Source organism: Siniperca chuatsi, linkage group LG3, assembly GCF_020085105.1.
Source record: "Siniperca chuatsi isolate FFG_IHB_CAS linkage group LG3, ASM2008510v1, whole genome shotgun sequence".
Lineage (NCBI taxonomy): Eukaryota > Metazoa > Chordata > Actinopteri > Centrarchiformes > Sinipercidae > Siniperca > Siniperca chuatsi.
The window spans coordinates 21924068-21949993 of record NC_058044.1 but is presented as its reverse complement, the minus strand read 5'-3'; the positions used below and the strand labels follow the sequence as shown (position 1 = coordinate 21949993).

The 25926-nt window shown below is 39.3% G+C and overlaps 1 protein-coding gene across 5 annotated transcripts; it reads right to left on the bottom strand.

Moving 5' to 3' along the window:
* Positions 1 to 206: 206 nt before the first annotated feature.
* tmod1 (tropomodulin 1) lies at positions 207 to 25666 on the bottom strand. 5 transcript variants are annotated; one of them, XM_044190613.1, is made up of 13 exons: positions 25357 to 25662; positions 18589 to 18661; positions 18396 to 18471; positions 17962 to 18098; positions 13706 to 13862; positions 11409 to 11525; positions 9282 to 9371; positions 7673 to 7803; positions 7038 to 7145; positions 6263 to 6406; positions 5550 to 5694; positions 4541 to 4640; positions 207 to 2542 (listed from the first exon to the last, which is right to left on the bottom strand). In XM_044190613.1, the coding sequence occupies exons 4-13, from the start codon at positions 18082 to 18084 to the stop codon at positions 2524 to 2526; spliced, it is 1134 nt and encodes a 377-aa protein (XP_044046548.1). In that variant the 5' UTR covers positions 18085 to 18098; positions 18396 to 18471; positions 18589 to 18661; positions 25357 to 25662; the 3' UTR covers positions 207 to 2523. The 5 variants fall into 5 exon arrangements, with proteins under 5 accessions (XP_044046548.1, XP_044046551.1, XP_044046552.1 ...); XM_044190616.1 differs by lacking the exon at positions 9282 to 9371 and having other exon boundaries at positions 25357 to 25666; XM_044190617.1 differs by lacking the exon at positions 11409 to 11525 and having other exon boundaries at positions 25357 to 25665.
* Positions 25667 to 25926: the final 260 nt, after the last annotated feature.

Here is a 25926-nt window from a genome sequence, read left to right as displayed (position 1 = left end):
CAACTTTACTACAGCTAGCAGAAGTGTAGCACTATTGATGGTCTTAAGAGGGCAATATAGGGAGAGCTGGACAGTCCCACTGAACAGACTTGGTGTATTTCTTCCATTTTGCCACAGAGTGTCACTGTTGTCTTTATATGGGAGAATACTGCAGCGTACATATCCGGGTAATATATCCAACCATATACAATGAAAGAACAAAGACATTATTTTCAAGCTTTATTTATTTCATAAACAAAAATTCAACCAAAAAGGTAAACTATCTAACAAAACAGTCAAGCACTAAAATATCAGAAAACACCAGACAGAAGAAAAGAACAGGACACACAATGACTGAGTGGCAGGAGTCCTCGTCCTCTTTTACCTTTAGCATTCAGTTACTTATTGTTTTACCAATGTTTACATCCATAATTACCATTTGCTGAACAACACTCACAGCACGGATAAAGTAACAAAGCAGTGATATTAAATAACATTAAATGGGTTATCTTAACCCTTAAACATGCGGCCATTTTTATCTCTGAGTGTCAGTATCAGGTACAGTTGTTGACATCAAGGGAACATGGATGGTACATGGTCGGGTCAGTTTTAGTCAGCAACTGGTAGTTTTTACCCATTTTCTTTAAGCAGGCAATACAGACCCATTTCCTCTTGAGCCATTCAAAAGTAACAAGAGTGCAGACCATTTCTGCTGATTTTTACTGGAGCTGTTTTATTGTCAGACAGCAACACATTAGCTCTAGTTCCCAGTTAGATAGCAGCTAACCCCTCTTTTTCTTATTGTGCTGTAAAGTTAGAAGAAATCCCATTAAGTGCTGCTAAATAAACAGCGATGTTTATCATTAACAAGATGTAGTTGTGTGGTTGGAATTGGCAACAAGGACATAAACATGTATTCACAGTCCGACCTTGATGAGAAGAACATTTCCATTGTGAACTCTTAAAGGACCAGTCCAGGATCAGAGTGTGATACCATATTTCAGATGTTCAGTGGGCGATTTAAGACCCGTCACTGCTAACAAGCATTTTAGAAACTGCAAATAGTCTGTTAACATTTGTTTTATTTAAATAAAATGGAGCTGTGTAATCTGACAGCTGTAAAGACATGAGAGGTTTCCTGTGTTTTTAAATCTGTGTCTACCATTCATTATTGAAATACTCCAAACCTGGAGTGAGGCATTAATGTGAAACCTGTAATAAACAGTCAAGTCAACAGTACGACCCATTTCATATTAAACCACACGTTTTTGCTCCAGTAAATAACAAACAAACAAACACAATCAACAAACCCAACCTGGTTGAAAGTGTAACAGAAGTCCATTCAAGAACTCCGTTACTTTGGGTTATTATGGTCTGACTTACATTGTGGGTTGTAGACAATGAAGTCTATATAACAAGATGGTGCTTGTGGGATATTTTACAGTGGGTTCATAGAATCTCTCATTTCAGTAAATAAAACTTGGATTGGCAGATGCCATTCCCAGCTAGCAGGAATGCTCTGCGGGGGCTGGTATTTATAAATGCTGGATAATGTAACAATGTAGTGTAATTAGAGTATACATTTTCATTTACAGAAACATTTTTACACAAGTTATTGCACCATCCAGCACAATCAATCAAAAGTTATGTCAAGTATTTGAATGGCTTCTGACTCTTTCCCAGGTCTGTCACAAATAAATATACTCTGTATATAGCAACAAATCTCACAGTAGCCAGCTTTCTAAATCTATCTGTCCATTACTGAAGATTCTGTATATATAGAAATACTGTTTAGACCGAATAGGAAAAAGACCATAACATCAGATTTTCACGAGCAGGTCAAAATTCTAAATTCAATATTATAGTAGTTTTTTTTTGTTTGTTTTTGTTTAGGTATATCAAATTCAAATGGGACACTGGCTTTGGTGTATAATTGGTAGAAAATACCACCTTGGAGCAACATCAGAAACTTCTGGGAACAACAGTAATGACAGCATAACTAATTTACAGCATAATAATAATAATTAGAATTCATTCAACTCATCAATAGGAACAGGGATTCATCATTCAAAACCAGACCTCCAGCCCCCTTTATTAAGGAATCCAGACACTTGAGATATTCAAGGATTCAAGACGACAAAGTAAGCCTTGCCTGGTTAGTTCGTACAAAGAGCTACAAATGTTCAAACCTGGAACCCAAGTCAAAATTCAAATTTCAGAGCACAAAAAACAAGTACACAATCTCACCTTTTGCATGCACTGAAAGCTCAGAGAGACAATGCTGATTAATCCCATTGGATCCTTTAATATCTACTAAAAGAGTCTTGAAAGCAGAAGGAGCTCAGAGATTGCCTCCAAACCCCAAACAATTGAACTTGACATAATGGGCATGGATCTTCTGGGTAGGCCATCGGAGGGTGTGAGGCTGAGGAGGGTTACAAGGCAGGGTTTGGGAAGACGGTAAGGGTCGAAGGGGAACAGAGGGATGAGGGTAGCCGTGGTTTCTACACATTTGTCCGACACTTGGGGAAGATGGGTCCTCCCTCAAGCCTTCTCTTTCTTACTGTAGATGGAGAGAAGATGGGAGGGACAAAGGAAGAAGAGAAAGAATGACAACAAGAGGTGAGAAAGGATCAGAGGGAAGGAGGAAGGAATGGAAACAAGGAGAAAGAAAAGTTACAAAAACAGAATGCAAGGAGGTGGTTCATCATCAACAACGACAACTTAAGCAAAAGCAGAGCAAAGTTGGCCTGCCGTATTTGCTTTACATGAGAAAGCAAAGAGAGGCAACTGAAAGAAGGTAATGGGTTTCAAAAAGCAGGACAGCACTTTGTCTTCAAGTGGCTTAAGCATGAGCTCTTGAAGGAAAAAAATAAAAACAAGACAAAAGGTAAGACATTGGTAAGAGCAGGGCTGGATTATCCCACTACGAGACCCGGGGACAAAAATAAGGTGTGAGCCCCTACTGACCCCTCCTTTTCTCCCACTCTGTCTATTGCATATGTATTAGTTAGTGATCATCAGTAATTAGTGTGTGGTAACTTCATTGAACACACTTTTATTTAGCAAAATGCACTATGTAATGACAATATATAATGAAACAATAAGGGCCAAAACTAAATTAAAACTAGTAGGTGTTGCCTTAAAAGAGCACTCCACTGATTTAAAATTACACCCCATAACATTGTCCGATTCATGGAGGAGAGTAAAAAAAGAAAAAATATCACAATCAATGCAGTAGAATCAGAGATCTCATCTTTTATTCCATGCATTCTTCTTCCTTGTCAAAATCTGGTGCCTACATTACTCACAATGCAACTCAGCCATTAACAGTTCGATCAGAGATTTGGGTGCTTTATGATAGTAGCCATCTGACGCTGTAAATAACGTCAGGCTTTCTACAACTTTTTTCACATAATTCACATATGCTGTAGTACTACTCAAGACCTGTAAACAGAGTTTGATGTGTAAAATAAGTGCACTTGCCCTTTAAGGCCCTATTTCAGTTTATACTGTAATTTAGTGGTGCATACAGTATTAAAACAAATCTGCAATGTATTACATCATCACAAACACCTGGAGATTTCGTGGCCACTTAGGGTTTGGGGCCTCAGGGCAGTTGCCCACTTTGCCAGGTTTGTAATCCAGCTTTGGATAAGAGCAGTGTTTAAAAGAGTAGAAGAGAGGACAGAGGTTGAGCAGAGAAGGCCAGATGCTGCTAGACAATGCAGGAACAGCAGATCAGGAGAAGAGAATGATCAAATGAGTAAAAAGGCCAAGGAGAAACAAATAAAGTGGCCAAAGAATAGACTATAGCACCACTTTATTACTAGGAAGGTGATGCAGAAAACAACAGATGAAGACCATGAAGGTTTCTGCAGCTTCACAGTACAACCAAAAGAAGATGGAACAAGCAATAGAAGGGGACGGTTTCATCTAGTCCAATCAGATTTCAAAGACAGAAGAGGTATACAGTGGATGTTGTTGTCCAGTGAGTAAGGGGATCAGTGTCTTGCTCTTGTTAGGACATATGACAGAAACAGCCTGTGTAAATTAATCTTATCTGCTGTTTATTCATCTGTATTTCAAAAGTACAGGATATGTTAGCCTTGCAATGACTTCAGTAGTATTTCATAGTCAAGTTTACGTTTCATTCTTTTATTTCTGTTGAGCAAAAGTTGAGTGTTTTTTCAAGTCTTCCAGATTTCAATGTTGTCCAGTTTGTTGCTTTGTTGGGCAGAGGTTCATACACTTTTTCGGGAAATGTAAAGAAATTGTGGCAACAAAAATATCTATTCTGACTATGGTTGGGGACTGGAGAGCAACAGCAGCTAAATTTGGGAGACAGTGTCAGTGGTCTTTGCAAACCAGAGATAACTAGAAAATGAGAAGAAGCAAAGTGATGATAGGTGCTGTGGAGAAGCAACAGAAACTCTCAGAGGAGTACGACAGTTGGCGGCAGAGCTTTCAGGTGATCAGGAAAAGAACCAGGTGATGTTGGCAGAAGAAAGGCAAGGATGAGCGCTCAAACGGTGTCTTTCTGTTTTTTTAAATTTTTTACTTTGTCTTGGACTTGAACTTTTTCCCGAAGGCCCTCTCCAGCTCGGGGACAGACAGAGTGAGGGTGAAGGAGCCGTCCGACTCTGACCTGACGACTCGGGCTTAATGACGACGGGAGGAGGGGAAGAAAATGTTATGACAATATTATGAGACATACACTTAACTTCAGGTGGTTTGTCACACAATACAAGCAGACTAATAATACACAAAATCCCATAAACCGTATCCAAATGTAATCATAATTCTGAACCTAAATCCTGTACTAACATGTGGTGGAGGTAAAGATAGCCAAGATGGCATCATTTCACACTTACCCTCACCCTCTAAACCTAAAACTGCTTCTCAGATTATGTTCAAGAACAAACACACTCACACACAAACCGAACAAGTACTAATTTTGTGAAGCTTATAAGGTTACATTTTTTTTGAGACTGTCAGAGAGGAGTTGACTGAACTCTTTGGTACAAAGACCGTTTTTGGGATTCTATCACACTGTAGAAATTTTTTTATTTAAAAATGAAATGAGCAAATACAATATTTACCTTAATAATTAGTGTATGAACGATTTCTTCCATCAGTTTAATTTTGTTCTCTCTCTCATGCACAGAAAAGAGTCTGTGCCACAGACTCTTTTCTTAGTGCTGATGTCATAACTCAGGAAGCCACTGTTATGATTGGCTGGGGCTTTCTGGCCGTACTACTGAGTTACCGGCCGATGATATCACTCTGATTCTTCTATTAGAGTCTGATTAAAGTAGAACCCAAGGAGATATAGTGAAGATAAAGTGTCAGCACTGACGCACGTAACAACCAACGCTGCCAAATGCAATACAACTGAAAGACTGTGTACAAGTTACTATAACTAAAGCACTGTAGGGGCAAATCAGTCATCAAATACAGACAGTTATCAGTTTAGCTTTTGTCATGTTCCTAAATCAGTTTCTCAGAGCAGGTATAAAATGTATGTTTGTATGTGTTTGTTTCCATGTCTGTGTGTGTCTGTAACCCACCCAGGTCGTTGTTGTTCATCATGGCATTGGAGCCTCGGAGGCGTGGGCCCTGCTGGGTGAAATGATATCCAAACTTCAACAGCGTGGTGTTTTTCTCCAGCATGCTGGCTATCTCCATCTCCACCTTGTTGCCTAACGGCTGGCTCTGGAGTTTGGAGAGAGAGAGTGGGGAGTGAGCGATCGAGGAGGAGATACAAGAAGATATGAATTCAAAGCAGGTAATAGAAGGGGATTCGTGGTGGCGAGATGGGAAAAGAAGAAACTGACAAGAGGAGGAGTACACAAAATGACTGCGATCCTCTCCACAAACTGAACACCAGTGCCACCACAGATGAGGTGGTGATCTCCATGGCAACAGAGGATGAAGTGGCAGGGGGTAATTTTTGCTTTTTCATTTTCGGTTGTATATCATTTCCATCAATCAGTCAGTCAATGGAGCTAAATGGCCAAGGAAGCCAGGAGAAAGATGGGACATGCAGGAAAGAAAAAAGAAATCTATGAATCATTCAACAAGTTGAACTAATGAGCGAGCAGTGACTCACACATGCAATCAGGGAGCATTACACTGAAGTGGCAAAGATGGCCTGTGTACACTACCTGACACACATACCCACACACACTCACATTTTTATGCATGGTACGTGTGTATGAGCCTGCATGTACTCTCTGCAAGTGAGTAGAGTGTGTGTGTGTGTGTGTGTGCCAGTTGGTACCTGATTGTCTATCTTGAGCTCCTGTAGTGTGGTGTTATTCTGCAGTGACTCTATGAGGGCCAGGATTCCAGTCCCAGTAATGAAGTTGGACTCAACGTTCAGGCTCTTCAGCGTCGTGTTCACCTTCAACATCTCTGCCAGCGCCTGAGAGGAAACACAGAGCACATACTGTATCTTAATTCACTCATTGCTTTGCACTCACTTGCTCTTTATTCCAATGACTAGTTGCCACAATGAGGCATACATCATCAAAAGTGACTTTGTGAGGCTACTTTATGCATATGTCTTATTAGATAGTAAAAAGTACAAAGTGATAAATGGATGATATGCAGCATGAGTCATTAGGAAGATCTAAACCCCACTGCAGCTTGATAAAAATATGATCAGCTATACAATATAGGTTTGGTTTTTATTAGTGCCATTATCATAATAACCAACAACAAACAAAGGCAGTTAGTGGTACATTTAAAAGGCAAAAAAGACAGAAAAAGAGCAAACAAAAGTTTATCCTCCATAAAAGAGGATTTGTATTAAAATAGTTACTTGGGTTAAATCTCAAAAAAAGATTGAAAACAAAAAAAGGTTAATAGAATAATATTATAAAAAAGGCAAACAGTGCATTTTTTATGAACAGTATAACCCACAGATCAATCAAACTAATCCAAACCATTACATTGTTTCTTGTTTGGCCTGGGTTTCAGAGAAATGGCGCAATAAACCAGGTAACATGGATTCTGTGCAGCATTTTGTGTTTAATGTTACAGTTGTGACTTACAAACGCTACAGGGTCGTTGCTCCTGGTTCCTACAATACTAAACCTCTCCACCACAGTGTTCTTCATCAGAGCCTCAGCGTACGCCCTCAAAGTCTTGATGGGGATGTTCTGGGTTCAGAAAAACACCAAAACATTACAGCTCAGAAAATGTTCTCAGATCCAAAAAAAGATTCAATTAGGTTTTCGTCATTTCAGTCACTCAAACTATTATTTACATGAATTTTCACAAATTTAGTTCCAAGAAATTAATTTTATCGCATATTTACAAAATATATTATTTAATATAAATATTATATATATTAAATATATATTTATTTCTTAAAAATTTGCTTTTTAAATTTTATCTGCAAAAATGAAAATGTGAAGACTATATGTTGTGCACCGAGGTTAGTTTGTTTCTGCTTTGGGAACATAAACGCGTGGTTTTTGTGTGACAACGTTTAGTTTTCTTCAGTGGTAAGTACTAGAAAATACTATCAGAGATGACTATAACTAATAGAGTTTCAGTTAAAGCAGGCCGTCCAAATCCAAAATAAATCCAAAATCAAACCCTGTTGCTTTTGAGTTTGAAAATACAGCATTAAATATCATATCCTCTCTTGTTATCCTCAGCAGAAACACACACTCTCTCTTACCCTGATATTGTTGAGGTTTACTTCAACCAGGTCAGGGTCGTTCCTCTTTATTCTCAACAGGGTCTCTTCTACATCAGTGGAGTTGGGCTCTTCATCAGGGACTGGTTTATACTGGGTGCACTGGATCACACCTACAACACATTTACAGAACACACTCATGTACAGCAGGAGACAGTTGGGACAGTTCATTAAATTAGTCTTATTGTGGGAACAGCACTCATTTAAAACATGTTTCTAGCCCTTTCCCCACATGTTTTCATTAAGAGCTTAAGAACTGTAACAGTAATATCTGGACAGCTGATTGCTCAAGACTCTGTTGATGCATTAGCCGGCCAGTCTTTGCCAAACAAAGCATAGCCTCCTATATGGTTTATGAAAGTAGAACATTTTACCAGTCAGTGATCACGTTATATATTACTCTTGATTATGGGGCTCTCTGCTGGTTTAGAAGTCTACAGAGGAGCATGTCATCCTTAACTGAAGAGAAAGACACTGATGTTTCTTGTTTTTGAATATTTTAACCCATTTAGTCATGTATATTTCACATATGCTGACAATTTTCTAAAGGATACGATCGCATATATTATTTTATTAATTATTTTATCCCACTTTGCAGGCAATCGGTGTCCAATAATGTTCCAATATACATTTTTGAACAAGTTTTCAAGACATTTTCTTAATGTAGGTACCAGTGCACATGGGGGTTTTGCATAGAATGCAGCAGACTTTTCAATTAATCAGCACATGTAGCTATTTGCCACACAAGTATATTGGAACTTTTATAACCACAGCAGCAGATGTGTGTTGAGTGTGATGGATTACGTAACTCTAGCAAGTTTTAAGTCCCTTGATATTTATTGAGTGCAGTGCAGAAATGAAGACAAAACAGAACAGGATAGTTTGGGAAATGCTTGGCAGTTACAAAATGCGTAAAAATACATATTGTTTAGGCTTACTGGAGCGATAAATGTCTGTTTAATATCATGTATCAGTAAATGACGTTCGTTTGAGATTTAGTAAATTATAAAATCAGCTCTGTTTAGAGCTGGAGGAGAATCTGTAGGATGAGCCACCATGCAAGATAAACAATGGTTCATTAACGTGCGTGTGTGTGATGGCATAAAAGTAATATCAGAATACCATAGTTTGCACTGTGTAGTGGAAGATGAACAGATGAATCATCAGTGTTTTTTCTGGAGAACCTATAGGACAATGTATGAGTGCCTGTATACAATTACTTTTATCTACTTATTGACTTAGTTTAAATCTGTGTAACTATATTTGTGCATACATGGAGTGCCAAAAAAGACTGATCCTATCATCTTTCGAAAAATATACCAACATTCTACCAACATGAGATCATTTCATTTGACTCCAGTCCAAGTCAACTCAACATTTTTCTTGAATGAGGTGATATTTTCTTCAAACTAGTTGAGTGATCTGCTTTATCTTTAGGACACTTTTACTTGTTTCTTGCACCAAATGTATCTGTGATACCAAGTGAAGACAGGTCATGCAACTGGCAGATTTTTGTAAATGAAGACTCAGTTACACAATCAGTGTAACTGAGTCAGTTTTAGTACATGTGTGCAAGCGTGTGCGTGCGTACTGTTGAGGCCTTGCTTGTTGACTATGGTGCTGCTGGCCAGGGCTTCATAGTACTGCTGGTTACTCATCAGGGTGTGCATACCCAGGATGGCTGGAAGACAGCAAGAAGACTGAATGAGGATGGAAAAAAATGAAGGGAATGAACAGAGGGTCAGAGGAAGAAACAGAGAGAGAGAAAGAGGAATGCTGAAAAAGAGTCAAGAGAGTCTAGTTACAGCCATACAGTGGACCACCATGCTAATACAGACAGCACATCGGCACTTGCAGCATCACAAGCAAGTCAAACCTGACACTGTCAGTTTCAACGATCAATAAATTGTAATGCTGTACAATGTACAAGGTTTCAGGAACAGCAGTTTCATTGGTAACATGTACTGGCTTTTTTTTCTGCAGCCACAGCTGAAGTCCTGCCCTCTGTTGGCTGACTACAGATCAATGTGATACTCCACCTGCTGCATCATGACTATAAAGGATGTCAAGGTATTAGCCTGTGAAGAACTCGATGCAGCCTACTTGTGTCCTGGCAGCAGTTAATATGAAATATGTTTCTTGACTGAGCAGCTACTCTGAAAATATTTTTCTTTTTAAATCCATTATTTAGAGACATAATCACCTCAGAGAGATCAAGAGCATGAGAACAGAACCGTTTGCAAAGATATAAACAGTTAGGGAACACAAGCTACCCAGCTGATCTTAGTAGAAGTGTGGTTACCTTCAACAACTCCAGAGACTTGTTGTGCTCCGAAAATATTTCTCATTTCCAAATTCTGCTCTATGCAGCAGTATTGTTTGAGAATACATTTCTGAAATGCTAATGCAGGTAGTAGTGAGTCTGGTAGTGGTTAAAACTGAATGTGTTTACATGCTGTAATATATCCATCTCACAAAGAGATTTAATGTAGTATTTAGATCTTATAAAAATAATTGTTTTCTACTGCTAATTAACTTTCAAAGGATACAGTAATTTTCTGGAACAAAATACTAAAACAATGTCCTTAAACAAGTCGTATTATAATGCCTTAAAACTATTCATATGTGATATGTAGAATCATTCAGGTTTAAGAAAAACGATGACTACTAAATACTGGACTTTTTTGTTAAAATACATGTTTTACATCAGAAAATACAGAATTTACTCTTTAAAATTAATGTTTTCAGTCATCTTTACAACAAATGTGTTAAAAGTTTGAACATGCAGCAAAACAGTTGCCACAGTAATGACATTTGCCATAAATTACACAGCCTGGATGTACAGTACAGACGTCTGAATGTGTCACTGAGTCATGCAGCACGGTTTTGCTAAATGTCTCCTTAACACAAGCTGACATGAACATGACAGGAGGACCAGAATCGTTCCATGCAATCATTGCATGCAGTCCACAGATACCCTGGGTGGTGTTCAGCTAGCGAACAGAGATATCCAGCAGGGATGGAGGAGGTAGAGGGACTGATGGAGGGATGAAGGGGAAGGGTGGAGGGAAGGTGGAAGGAGCGCTAGAGGAAATGGAGAAGATTTGGATTAAGGAAAAGTAAATGAATGAGGGGAAGTTGAGGCCATGATGGTGTTTACACTGATTAGTGGGGGAAGATGAAGATGAAGAATAATCAGGCAGCTGAGCACATTCAACAGATCAGATCCAGTCTATGAATTTCATTCATTCAGATGCTTTTATGTAAGTTTGTGGGTGTAAACTATGTATGTGGGTGTATGTGTAAGTTTTAGTTTTCAAAGAAAATCAAAAACATTTATCTCTATTTTTTAATATTAGAAACGTGAAAATCAGATGAAACAAAACATTAATGCAAAATTCTGGATGAAATTCAGATTCTCCCCATTTTTTCTCTTCATTCTCTACTATTGGAAGTATGTTTTAAACTGCCTTCACCACCACAACTCTACTAACAGAAAAAACTGAGGTAAAAGTAGTGTCTTCTTAAAGTAGGAAATAGAATAACTTTTTGATGCAAGAACACAAAATCCAGGTAAAAATCAATTTAAACGGATCTACTTCTTAAAAATATCTTTGTGTATATTTGGTGACAAATGAGAGACAACTGAAACCAATAAGCCTTAATGCATATAGTACATGTGACTGTGAGGAGGTGTGAGTGGGTGTGATTATGTTACCTGCGATATCACAGAGCTCAGCATCAGAAGCACTAGCCAGGGCTTCTTCTAGCTCTGGCTCCAGAGTCACACTCTCTATGATGGGGTCCACCCTCTTTTTAGGCACCCAGGCTTTCCCTACAACATGAGTGGAGAGATTTCATAGAAAGACATATACGCACTAACCCTTAGCTGATGATATTTTGTGAATTCAAGGTCCCCCTCCACACTCACAGAGGTGTATTCACTTACATTGGCTAATTAGAACTCTGCTCAGGTTGAAGTTAAGTGGAGACTTGCTGGGAATGACATGAAGTCACCAAAGTCCATGTACTAATATAATAAGAATATAATAAGGTGTACGTGTCCTGCCCCAACAGGTGCGACAGTCCTGAGGAGTCTAATCAGGCAAATAAGTGAAAACAGCTGTGTGGTGGACAATAGGTGTGTAGGGCCTTTAAATATGTCATAACATGATGACAAAAAAGAAGACGGCTCTACATTTGACACTTGAGATATTATATAGACATATAAAAGCTTTAGTACCAGTGACACAATGATACTTGTGATATATAAAACAGTATTTTTTGACACATTGCTGATTATAAGCATCTTTTTCTCCAAATGTTTTTCCAACACACTTCCAAATGGCCTTTTTCACAGCAGACATTTTGACTTGTCACAGAAGGAAAAGCACAGGTGTTACTAATAACATTAACAATTCTGCCACTCTATTAAACTGTCCCAGTAACCATGACAGTGAGCCAGCATGCACAGTACCAGGACCCTGAAACTGAGGCTCCAAATCAGATATATCGGCCCTTTCAGAAAAATCGCAAAGAGACTTGTAATTACAGTAACTCCGATATGACATGAACGGGGCACCAATGCTACACTCACACAGTTCACTTGGTACATGGAAAAAATATCTAACCATGACAGATAAATCATTGTCATGACCTTTCAACTTTATACGGGCAGAAGAAAAATATTTCCTCAGTAAGTCAGTACGAATTACAGAAACAATGAAGACTTGTTAGAACTTTATTGAAATACAGTTTTATGTGTTTCAAATGTAAATGTCAAACTAAGGTGAAGTATCACAAAGAGATCTCTGACCCAAGTCCTGTTGTCTAAACCAGCTCTCTTACATAACAGCTGAGCCGTCTGAGGTGAGTATCCCTTCATCAAGTCACACCTGACCACAGTCATCACTGTGTCTGACTGACTGTAAAGACCCAGAGATTTGTGTCTTTACTGGTAGGTCTGCTATGTCTGTGTGTGTGGTCAGCTCCTCGAGTTTCAGCCAGACATCTTTTGACCCCCACATAAACACAGGCTGCTGGCAGCGGAGTGGTGAGATTTTGCCAAGAGCGCTGAGCAACTTTTTGAAAGTCACCTGTGTCCTCTCTCGTTCCCATACCGCTGCATCCTTCCATATTGTTTAGCACGCTGTTAAAAGTTGTGACAAGTGCAAATCAACCTATTTCAAGCCTGGTTATGGAGAAAACTGTAGTGGGTTCTGTCTCAATGTGAGTGAAGGGTGAGCAAAAGTGGAGTGATGACAGAACAACTTTGAACAGTGTGCAGAAACTGCTGTCGCTCCACTCTGCTCACATGCTCTGTTTCGCAGCTAACTGGCTTGCTCAATGGTACCTTGACTGTAGTTGTTGAGGGAGGCGAGATTGTTACTCATTCTCACTTCCCTCACCTGCAGTTTTACGGCTGGTCTGTGAACCTAAATTGAAATGCACTGTGTCTTTTAAGTACACAAGTGCAAAGAAGAACATGACGAAAGTGACAGCAGGGAGACCTCCTAGAGTTTCAGAAGTCTGGTATCTGTCACCATCCATCACACTCCTCTGTGTCCACACTACACTGGTGCTGGCTTGCTGATAGGCCTAACAAGGCCTGGTGAGGGGTGGTCTTGTGGAACCACCCTTTAGGGAATAAAAAAAGAAGATTCCCAAGACAGACCTCTGTGACTTTAGGGGTTCCTGAGACACCTTGTAAGGTTTGTGGCTTAGTTTAGGCCATGATTAATTTGAGAGTTAATCTGAATCTTCTCCAGCGTTGAGCATAGTATTTAAGCAGGTACATTATTCATCCATTTCCAATTTTTTTCCCAGATCTACATCTCCAAGTTCGGATAGGCCAGCCTCTCCTCAGCCCATGTGCTTGGATAACCCCGTTCTCTCCAAAATGTTGGGAACCAAACAGTGTTGACACCTAGTGTTCTTATCATCTGTAATAACTTGATAAAAACAGTGCTTTGAGCCACACCTTTTCATCTTTACCATGAGAAAACAATTTCTTACCTCTCTTCTCCCCTGTGAAGGGTACCAGGTCTTCTTTGTCAGGATGCTCTTTGGCCTGTTTTTCCAGATGGGCCAGCAGGTTGTCTCTCTGGAAGTCTCCTGTTGGAGCTTTCTTTGTCTGGTCCTTCTGCCGCATCCCAGCTGGCAACAATGCATTCTAGACAAAGAATGAGAATTTACATAATTTAAAGGACTGGTGCTGGGTATTAGAAAAATGTTTTTCTTCCATTATTCTGAATGTCTCAATTCTTTCTTCCTATCATAGTAGTTAAGTCCTGCAATACCTTGCAACATCAGTGCAGAGCAACAAAGAATGAATTACTCCAGGATTTCTTCCTTGCTACAGTAATACTACTGAATAAATCACTAATCTCCATTATATGTCTTTCAGGCACCGGTGGTACCACTGAGTTTTGAGCAGCACTCCAGTCAGGGCTGAGGAACAAATACTGCATGATCTTTGATTTTACATGGTTTATGGTGACTTAAATGGAGGAGACCTTTCTTGCTCAGAGTAAATCTTCAACCTCAGTCTTTTATTCTGAGGAATTAACAGTTAAAGATGCCTGAAAATGAGGACACCTTTAACTTATTGTAGCTATACATTAAAAATGGCACGATGTGATATGATGCGATATGTCGTCTTCATTTTGCCAGTTATCTATGAAAATAAGAATAAATAAGATAATAACTCACAACATAAATAAAATAGACAAAGAAATGCAGGGTACATTAGTAATTAGTAAGTTTAAAATAAACCTGTTTAAAGAAGAACAAAAGCACACAAACCCCAGTGGGAGAATACACACTCACTTTTCATACATTTTGCAGGTATTCATTAACTATCAAAACATTTTTTAACAATTTCAGGGGATTTCTTTTTAGGAAGAAGACAGCAAAATACGACAAAAGTATTATAGCATTAAAGCAAAGTGAGATAGATATAGAGATGGTGGTACAGTATCTTTGCTCTGGTCAATGTAACTTCCACATCAGTACCCATCTCTACTCCAGCCCAACACAGGACCAAGAAATTTCCCAGAGCTTTGCTGCTCATCGTGTTATTTTCAACTTAAAGCAACATTCAAAACCAAGCTCTTACAAGTGCTACTTATAGCTTCATATCTTATTCGTCCTCTCTGCACTCAGGGGCCCCTCTCTCCTCATAACTCTCTGTCTCTCTCACTCTCTTCGCCTCTCACCCTTAGTCCTCTGCCTTCAATCTCTCTCAAAGCTACCAAAGAATAATATTGCCAAAGCTGCAAACAATTTTCAAAAACATACCAAACAATTTACACATTTATTGATGATTGTTTAGTTTGAAATACACTCTTTGGAAGTAATCGCTCTCCTTCTCTGTTTCTCTCATTCAGTCTTTCCAGCAGTGGTCCATAAATGTTCACGTGACTTACAGCGGTATTTATAGTATAGCCAGGAGTATATCACACTGTCACTGCCAAACCTTTTATGTCACACGTTCTTTCAGTTGCAGATAACAGGCACATTCCCAGTCCCAGCATGTTATTTTTACCAGCATGAGACTCATATCAGTCTTTCTCTCCTGTCCCTAACTGTACTTTCCTCTGGTCTTTTTCCCTGTCATTCCACCCCCTAACTCATTTGGTCTCTCTCTTCCTCTCAGCAGCCACAGAAGTCGTCTATGAGCACATGGACGTAACATGTACACTACACGCATCCATGAAGAGAAGGCTGAGGCTGAGTAAAAAGTGACAAAATGTTCCTTTTTAAACCCGCAATAACTGATTTTTTTTGGCTATTTGGGAGCAGCAGAAACAAGCTGTAAACATATCATTGACATATTATCACCTTAAAAAGCTGATATGGCAAACTTAGCAAACATTAGCATTCATGTAGAGTCGTGTTTTCTGGCCACCTGATGAATGTAAGCCCCATATTCACTCTTTTTAGCTTTGGTTTGGTCTCCACCAGCTCTTGAGAAAAACATGCGGCTCTTTAGCTGCTAAATGCTCCACTATGTTCACCAGCTATTCACTAACTTTGTTAGTGAGCAGGTAGTGTACAGTAGGTTTATCAGTGCTTTTTTGCAGAAAATAGCTACCTGCTGCTGCTGGAAAAAAAGTTAGTTAACCAAAACAGTAACATTGCGGGACATAAAACCAAAACATTGAGCTGAGTAAAAATATTAATTAGTGCAGCTTAAATTTATGTAGGTGAGTGAAAGAAAAAAAAAATTTAAGGGTGAACGTTCCATGATTTGAGAAATGTTACCAGTAGTCTAGGTACATGAGATTAACCTATTCCAGATTTTAGATGTTTATGTTAGAGCTCTAATCCAAAGATGTCACTGAGTTCAAGTTACAGCCACAAGGATGAGACCACAGTGTCTTAGAAAAAGTAAACAGTATGAACCAGTCCAAGTTGTAGTGTGTCACTGTATGACTGTGAGGCGGTACTGGATGTACTAAAAACACAAAATGTTCTCAATGATTGACAGTAAATCTTTCTACAATCACAGTATAGCTGAAAGACATATTTATTTGTCCAACATGATGAGGCTTTTTCAGTGGCTTACTGGAACTGAAGTGGTAAGCCTTGCTGGGAAGGTTTCAGTGTGTTTCAAAGCAAATGGGCACTTAACTGTTGTGAAATGGGTTACCCTCATAAACAGGCACAAACAAGGTACGCACGCACGCACGCACTGCCTCTCACTGTTTACGTCATGGAGTCCCTCCGGTCCCTCACTGCTGGCATCAGTCTCACTAACACACACACGTTTGTTTCACTATCCCCAGGGGGAACAGCCATTGACATAATGCTTTCCCTAGCCCCTCACCCTAACCTTAACCCTAACAATTAACCTTTACCTAATTGTAATCTGTACCCTAAAACCAAGTCTTAACCCTCAAAAAGCAGTCTCTACCCATGGGGACCTCAATTTCTGTCCCCCGGTGACACAAGTCCCCACGAGTTAGTGTGCATTCAGGTCCCCACCGGGATATAAGAACATGAAACACACACACACACACACACTGAGTCCTGCACATTATACCCTTACAGTCATCCCCTTGGCATTGCGGGGGAATCCAGTCTCTCTATGAGCAGTTAAACATTCATCAGAAAGTTATTACAGCTGCTGTCACCACCTCGACCCATGATACATCACTGAGGGTACGAAGCTGGCGGTGGACAATTAAATGCAGAAATAAACACATCATAAAGAAGCAACAGAAACTAAACACAAGTATAACTGATAACTGTACCTACTGTAGCACAGTGACTAACAACATGATTCACCACCCAGCTTCCCACTGCACTTAATACAAATAGAGAAATACTGTAAATAATCGGGAAGAAGGCGACTAAACAGTAACAAAATTAGTCACATAAAGGTAGAGTATTTTCTAGAAGTTCAGTTTCACTTTAGCCTAAATAACCATCGCTGTTTCCTCTACTTCCTCACGCATGTATTTGACTAGTGGTTATTTCCATTATGGATTAATCTGGATTAATTGATTATTTTTTTGATAAATTTTCTATAAAATGTCAGAAAATAGCAACAACAAAAAAATGCTAATTACCATTCCGCAGATCCAAAGATGACGTCTTCAAACAGTTTGTTTTGTCCGAGCAACAGTCCAAAAACCAAATGTATTCAATTTACAATGATGATCAACTAATCATTTTAGCACTAAAATATATATACCTGTATGCACTGTATTAATCCCTAACTATTTATATTCTTTTATGTTAATATTCTACACACTAAGAATCACTAGGCTAAAAATTGACCCGGTGTTGGTCTGTGACTGTGGGCCATCATACAAATTTCACACATCCTCTTAAGTTTGATTACAGTCAATCAGAGAATATAAACGTTACTCAGCCTAACGGTCACAGTAACACTGTGCAGTAACACTGACTGCCTGTTAGTAGACTTTGGATTGGCTGATTTTGTCTACACGGCATTCAAAGCACAGCTCATCCGCTGCCACTGTAGTAATACTGTGGAAACCATTATTTACATTACAGCCATTTACTCATGAGTACGTTCAAAACCATTCAAATGTTTTGCAATTAACACAGTTTGACTGGCTAAAAACAGAAATTAGCTGACATAAATTCAGATGAAAACACATGTAGTTATAGCAATATACAGTATCATGCAGTATATTACATCAAACGGCTCTATTAAGCCCGTATGACCACATAACTCTACACTGACACCAACATAGTGACAGAAACTCCTCCATATGGAATTTATATTATAAACTTACATCAGGATCCAGCTCCTCTAATTCATCCTCTAATCGCTGTAGCTCCTCCTCTGACAGTTTCTTCAGCAGCTCGTCCTCATCTATGTCCCTGTACTTCTCCATCTCCTTCCTCAACACCGACATGATGGAAGGCACACCTGGAAACAGGGATAATGTCACTTTAACATGACATGCATACAAACAAAAAAGAGCTCATACAGAAAATTAAAAAACCTATGTGAGGATTACATGACAAATTAATGATTTTATTCCACAGAATAAAATTAACATTTGGAAAGAAACTATATATACTTTCCTCTGATTTGTCGCAATGACAGTGTTTTCACAGTATCTTACAATATCGATCTTACACTTAAATTTCTTGTACTTCAAAATTGCTAGAGGTGATATAATTATCAAATAAACCAAACCAGGTATTCAAATGGTTCCCTCACCTCAATAACCCCTCCAAATGAGACAAAATGTAGGCGATCAGGAGCCTGCGAGACCCTGGGGTTTGAGAAAAAAAATCTGTGGATGGAAACAGCAGAGAAAGCACTAATAAAATGAATGTTGAAATAACATTATGTTTGAAGGACCAGAAGCAAAGCTGACTTTGATGGTCAATGTCAATGTCATGTACTCAACTCAATGAGCCCCAGTGGTAAAATAACAGCAAAGGCAGCCAAGTGGCCGTAGCGCTCCTGGGAAAGGGAGAGACCTGGAGAAGGCAGAAGCACAGAGGGAAAAGAGATTAATAGCTCTCAAAGTTAGAAAGCAATAGATACACTAAGTCATCTATGGAGAAAGAAATTAAGCATATTCCACTGCCTGTTTTCCTTTTTCTTCTCATTTTGCTATCTCCTTTTCTTCCTAAAGTAACTGACAGGGTCGCTAGAAGGCTGGGAAAGAAAATCTTGTTTTAAACTGTGCTCTTCGTTTTTTATGCAATTGTCCTTAAAACTGTTGTGCTGTTTTTAGTAGATCCTCATTGAACTACCATAACTGAAATACTTGTGTAAGAACGTGACCTTTACAGGCCAGCTGATGCTGTTTTCACTGCAGATACACTGAAGATTGATTTTTTCCATTTCACATTCCTCTACTATTCAAATTGCACGTGGAAGTGTTTGGCTAGCTAGTAGAAGATGAGTTTCCTGATGAGGCAATTTGTGTCATTTTAACCACACAGAATTTGTTAGCTGGATTTCTTCAGGGTAGCTGGTCTTATGGAATAGTTTGACATATTGGGAAATACCAAACATTTATTTGTTCATGTTAGTAGGGCTAATATGAAGCTACAGCTAGCAGACAGTTAGATTAGCTTAGGATAAAGACTTGGAAACAGGGGGAACCTGCTAGCCTGGCTCTGTCCAAAGTTAACAGAATCCCGCCCTACTGTGCTGTGATTGGCTAGTACTCATTACTTCGAGTCCTTCTGATTGGACGCTAACTGTGAGCGCAGCTGTTCCCCTAGGATTATAGAAATCCTAGGTGCTCCCTTGCCTCTGACTTATTCCATTTATTTTCAAGGTTGCGTTGCTAGCGGGACTTGCAGAAAATTTTACAGAAAAACAGGTGGAGCTAGCAGCCAGCGTTATCTTTTTTCCACCTGCTTTGCATCACGTCCCACCCTACTGTACTTGTTCGATGCGTCCTTGTGATTGGATGCTAGCTGTTGGATGCTGGATGATAGAGATCCTAGGTGCTCCCTCGCCTGTGACTTATTGGATTAATTTTCTAGTTGGTCTTTATTAGAAAAGAGGAAAGATCTGATCACTTAAAGGTCCAGTGTGTAACATTTAGGAGGAGCTATTGGCAGAAATGGAATATAATGTTTAAGTATATAAGTATACATATTAAGTATGTTTTTATTACTGAATAATCACCTGAAAATAAGAATTGTTGTGTTTTCGTTACCTTAGAATAAGCTGGTTTTATCTACAGAGGGAGCGGGTCCCCTTCTGCGGAGGTCCCCATGTTGCACTGCCATATTTCCACTGTAGCCCAGAATGGACAAACCAAACACTGGCTCTAGACAGTAATCCTTTTCTTTTCTTGATGGCAACACATGATTCAAGATTGAGTGTAATATGTTCATTGAATAAAGTTATGGTTATGAATCAAGCAGCAAACTCTGCTGAAGTGCCAAAAACTACAGTTCCTTGAATGGCCACTTGAGGCTGACTCCAGCAAGTCAATCCCTATTAACCCCCATGTTAAAAAGCCCAACTTCACAGCAGAAATAAACATCTTTATAGCCTGATACAAAAAAACAGTTTTGGTCTCTAGCTAATTTCCCCATTCATGACAACTGTATAGGGGGTGAATTTTTATATAAATCACTCATTTAAATCATATTAAGGCTTAAAGTTCTGGATAATTAATTATCATTTATCTTAATCAAAAAACTTTGACACGACTGCAGACTGTACAAAACTCAGCTGCTAGGCTGTTAACCAGGACCAAGAAGTACGACCACATCACACCTGTTTTAGCCTCTTTACATTGGCTCCCTGTTTGTTTTAGGATTGATTTTAAGATCTAGTTGATTACTTTTAAGGCTCTTCATGGCCTGGCTCCAGACTATATTTTAGACTTTCTAATCCCTTATGAACCTTCAAGTAGTTTGAGATCTTCGGGCAGGGGTCTCCTGTCTGTTCCTGAGTCCGGGATGAAAACTAAGGGGGACAGAGCTTTTTCCGGGCCCCGAGGCTCTGCAACAACTTGCCCAAAGAAATTAGGTTGTCTGAGTCAGTGTCTTCATTTAAGTCTCTTCTCAAAACACATTTTTATCTGAAAGCAAATCCTGATTTTACCTGAACTGGCTGTTTATTTTATTGCTTTTGTGCATTTTATGTATTTTATTTCATTATATTTCGTCATTCACTGTGATATTTTATTTCTCTTGTTGTGAAGCACTGTACTTTGTTTTGATAAGTGCTCTATATATAAAGTTTTATTATTATTATTATTATTATAATTAAGGGCAGGCCGCTTTGAGTGACAGGTGGGCGCCCTCTCAGGTGGCTTGCCGCTAGGTGGTTTCATCAACCAGGCTTCAATCTTGCCTCAGCTCCACCTCTTTGCTCATTTTTGTATTAGCCAGAGTCAGGCACTGCCAAGATGGCAACCGCTGGAGCCACTGGAGCCCATCACGGATTTTTAAATTGCTTTTCTTGGCTGGAGGAAAGTTTTACAAATATAAAGCCTCCGTGGATCATAAATTCACAATAGAAAGTCATAATTGACCTTATTTGCAGTTTGAGGTGTCCTGTCAATAGTTTTATAGACGTCTTTATTATAATGGTGGCCTAAGGGGAAAATACTTTTTTGGCAGCAAGGAATTTTCACTGCAATACCGGGAGTGTCCACTGGGCAGAATTGGAAGCAAGGCTGAGTGGCGCCACCGTACCCATGTCTTATTATACACATCTACGCGCTGCGAGCAGTACTTCCTGGAATCTGCGCTGGTTGCCTGGCAACTGCTCTCAGCCGAGAAATAGTCCACCACTTAAGCCACGGTAAAACAGCCAATTGTTATTTTTACACTTGTAGCTTCATATTTAACATAGTGATATGAGAGTGGTATTGATTCTCTCATCTGAATCACAAATGAGCGTATTTCCCAAAATGTCAAGCTATAATTCTTTGTTGGAGATGTAATATTTTGGAATTGGTCCATAAATTACTACATGGTGTAATTTATGGCAATACTTGGTAATATCAAGGTTCTGCAAGAGTTTTCGCCATTTATTTGTTGTGAGCACGATTGAAAATCTGATCATTTAATTAAGATAAAAGAGAAACTGATTTTGTGAATTGGATTTGCATTTTGAAACCTGAGAAAATAAGAAAAAAAAGTCAGAGATACCAGGCAAGGTACATGTGGCCTTAGCTTTTAGGCATAAAAACTGGATTACATGCCATAACAACAGTATTTACTGACTGGATTCTTGCTGTAATAAAAATGGTGTTGGTTGTCTGATGTTTGCCTCATACTCATTTTGAAAAGGTATTCCAGGAGAGAGACAGTGGACACGAGGCTGTTCTGACTGTGTGATTGTCATGAAAATGTGTTTGACAAGAAAAAAATGGCTTAAAATATCTGAAGTCACTGAAAGTAGCAACTAGGTACCTCACAGAAAGGTAAGCAGCCAATGTTATACAAATCAACAACAGATGGATAGGCCACTAACAGAAAAAGAAAGACATTAATTCAACTTAGTTCAACTAAAGTGTGACTTGCTGCAGTAACTGAAGTATATGGACAAATCCCTTTTATGTGATTTGAACAGCAGACAGGCCTTTAGCTAGCACTACAAGTTTTCAACTGCTGACTTGTCATTTTGTCTAAGTATTTTAAATTAGTGCTCTATTTCCTCCCAGAATTAGATCCTGCAGCTGACCCGTCTGCCATGAATCACTGTCAGAAGTGCTGTTCTGTCTTTTTTCTCAAAGCACTCTGCAGAAAAGTATAAAAGTCAACCCTGGATAAACCAAATATCTTGTCCGGAAATGTGTTTTTCCGCCGGCAGTGTGGACAGACTGTTTTCCTCTCTCTAACGCTCTACATGTCAAGACAGAGTCTTGGCTGTGGGACCAGATGACTGGTGATGGACGAGCTGCAGCGGAACATTTGTGGGTCACCGCACCAAATGCTTGGCATCTCTAAGCCCTGGTTCCTTAAAACTATGGGTCAGTGTTTGAAATGTGTTGCGAGCTGCTGCTGATAGATGTCCACATGACAACACTAATAATAACTTTACTGAGCCTGCATCAAAGGATGAGGATATTCTCAAATTAGGCAGAAGGGTTGAGATGTAGCTTCAAAACTCAACCAAAGTGCAGAAAAGTCTGCATTCAAGGAGAACATCTGTGAGTGCAAACATCTCTTTTTGATCTTAAGTATGTCAGCAAGTTTGTTTTAGCTAACCTACTCCTAAAAGGTGGGGTCAAGCATGCCGTTCTTTTGTTCTGCTCTCTCTAAACTCCATGACAAGACAAGTTTCCAAAACCAAAGATGAAGAACTGGCTGACCTCCAAATAACGCTGCAAGTCTGCTGGAAGAGGGCCCAACCTATCTGATGATATCAAACAGACCCGTGCCTGTATTTGTAACGTTTCTTCAAGCTTCTGCTTCATTGGAGGACATTCACTGGGCAGAAAGGAAAGACAACTAAAAACATGAGCCAGAATGTACCCCGTAAAGTCATAAACACTTGACTTGACCCTTGCCCTCTAAACCAAGTCTGTCCAGTCCTCAAGCCTCTAAGAATAGCAGCACAGATACAGGATCATTAATCAAGTAAGATGTGTGTAAAACCTTCAAACTGATATTACATGGCAACCGGTCACAGCCTTTCTCACAGTGAAAATTAAAATTAAGAGTATGACAATTGAAATATCTGTTTTACTCCTGAATTACACAATTCAGCTACTCCTGTAGAACAAAGTGCTATAATGGCCTGCTTTAACAGCCATTTCTTTGTAAATCTTTCAGATAGATTTTAAACATAAGCTGGGGAAGCTATGTGTTTTTCAGCCGTGAAAAACACATAAATCTCTGCAAAACTCACACATGCTCTCAGAGTGGCCAAAAACTCTTACAGCCAATAAATCAGCACATAAAACATAGTGAGAGCACCGCAGTGGACTTTTAGATGCTTCAGCAGACGACTTCCTTCACACTGACATGAAAAAAATGACATGCAGTAAGTGGCATGTGAATATTTCACTTAAGATTTCTTCAGCTTGGTAAATCCAAGATATATTGTTGCCACCTCTAAGCTCATGTCAAACTCAGTTAACATACAAGCTTGAACTAGGTGGCCTGACACTTTCCTCCACAGCAGCTTATAGATTCAGATATGAATAAAAATATAATGAAGGCTACAAACTCCAGATCCCTCTAGGTTTAAAAATATATATATAATTGACAAATGTCCTAATCTGGTAAACCTGAGAATACTAACCAGATGCTGACTGCAGGTTTGAATGTGGATCTGTAGTTGGGCAATGGCTCAAATAAGAAGCTTTTATCTCCTGGTAACAAAAAAATAACCACAATATTCCTATAGGGATAAATGTATTTACAGACTCCATCACACTTCATGCTATATATCTCATGTGGTATAGGAATTAAAGCTTTATTGTGACATTTGTATGGTATCTGTCTAAACTATTTTGCAAGACTGCAGTTGTTAGAATTGCACAGGTCTCTGAGATAAGCTACAGGACAGTGTGTGTTTTCTGCTGTGACAGTAACAAGGATGTCCACTTACGCAGTGGTTAAGTACTGATACAATGCATAGATGCTTACCAAAATAGATTAGCACACTACAGAAAGTTTGTATTACATATAAAAGTTGTTACCGTTTATTCTACAGTTATATGTGGAGCTGAGATAACAGTAGAGAGAGTAAAAGCCACGATCAAACAGTCACTTTTAGACATTCTCTCATTCTCTCCAACTTTTAGTGCTGGGGAAACTAAACCCATCAGTGATGGCTGCTTAGTCTCCACTTTGGGGACCAGTATGGAGTCATATATCATGATGAACTGTATTATGACGGGCCCAGCCTTGCCTTGGATCTGAGGTCAGGCCATTTGTGCATACTGCAGAGGTCAAAATGTCACGTGTGTTAGCGTATGCATTCTTTAGATGGTGAAACACTGTGCAACAATAAGTTGAGTGAGAAGCAGCTCCTGTAGAGATATGACTGTTTTGTCTCAGGTCTAACCACAGGGCTATGCTAAACCATAACTTGACCATAAGTAACAAAGCTTACAAGGCTCCATTTACTCCATAGTGATGTATGTAGGTCACAGAGGAACTGACAACCAATATGTCAGCAGACAACTGTTGCATCTCACAGCACTTGCTGAGTGAAATCCTGATAATGCATTATTTATTGATTTGATTATGTTACTGATTTTTATCATATCATAAAATCAACTTACCTCAAGCCTTTCTAAATATTTATTTCAGTAAAATTGATCTTAAATCTAACTTAAGTTTGTGCAAAGAGGTTAAGAGGTAAGGTGAACCCTATGAAGTTGTTTTGTTGTATTCAGGACCCCCGAGTAGCTGCTGTATGTGATAAAGACTATTAGAATGCCTCTGTGCTGGACTTGAGTGTGAGGACTTGCAGCATGCCATTACTTTAAGAGGGAACCCTACAGCCAATAAAACATTCTGCACAGGAGGGAAAACTAAAACAGTGAAATTAAAATAAACTATTCCTCAGTTTTCCTGGAAAAGCCCCCTTTATTCTCACTGACCTCATGGAAACTTAGTTTTTCCAAGTAATTTTAAAAGTGTTGTCCTGTACATTATTTTAATCTTGATATGTGATCTTCACTAATTTGACTGTTTTACAGCCTACAGTATACTTTTTGCATTTATTTCCGTACCTCCTCCAGCGCTATTTATAGCCGGACGGTCCCGCTGGGTGACAGCAACGAATACTTTGACCAGATATGGTTTCCTTCAGAGCCGCCTGGAGTCGCACTGCGCGGTCCGCTCTGCTGCAGACGCACAACCCGGGAATCCGCAAAAAAAACTCCACTAGACGAAACCGTCCATGACCCGCAGATAATCCTGAATTCAGCAGATTTCAGCGCGCTCGCAAAGTTTCCTCCCCCGTCCCTTGTCCTCTCGCGGCGGGCTTGCGGAGGCTGAATCTCATCTCCCACAAAGGGCAAAGTAAACTTATGGAGAGTGAGAGATCCTCCTCCTCCTCCTCCCTCCCCCCAACACGGCTGCCCTGTCACTCCAGTGATGTCATAAAATGGAACTGTGTCCATTATCCGACACGTTTTGATTCTCCACCTACTTAAATGTAAGTTTGACCCACTCGAGCTTGCTTGTTATGGTAGCAGTTCGTGTTGGGACACATGAACAGACTGTTAAATGCAGTGGTAGGTACTCAGATAATGTAAAAAAAAAAAAAAAAAAAAAAAAAAATTTTTAGAGTAATAGTT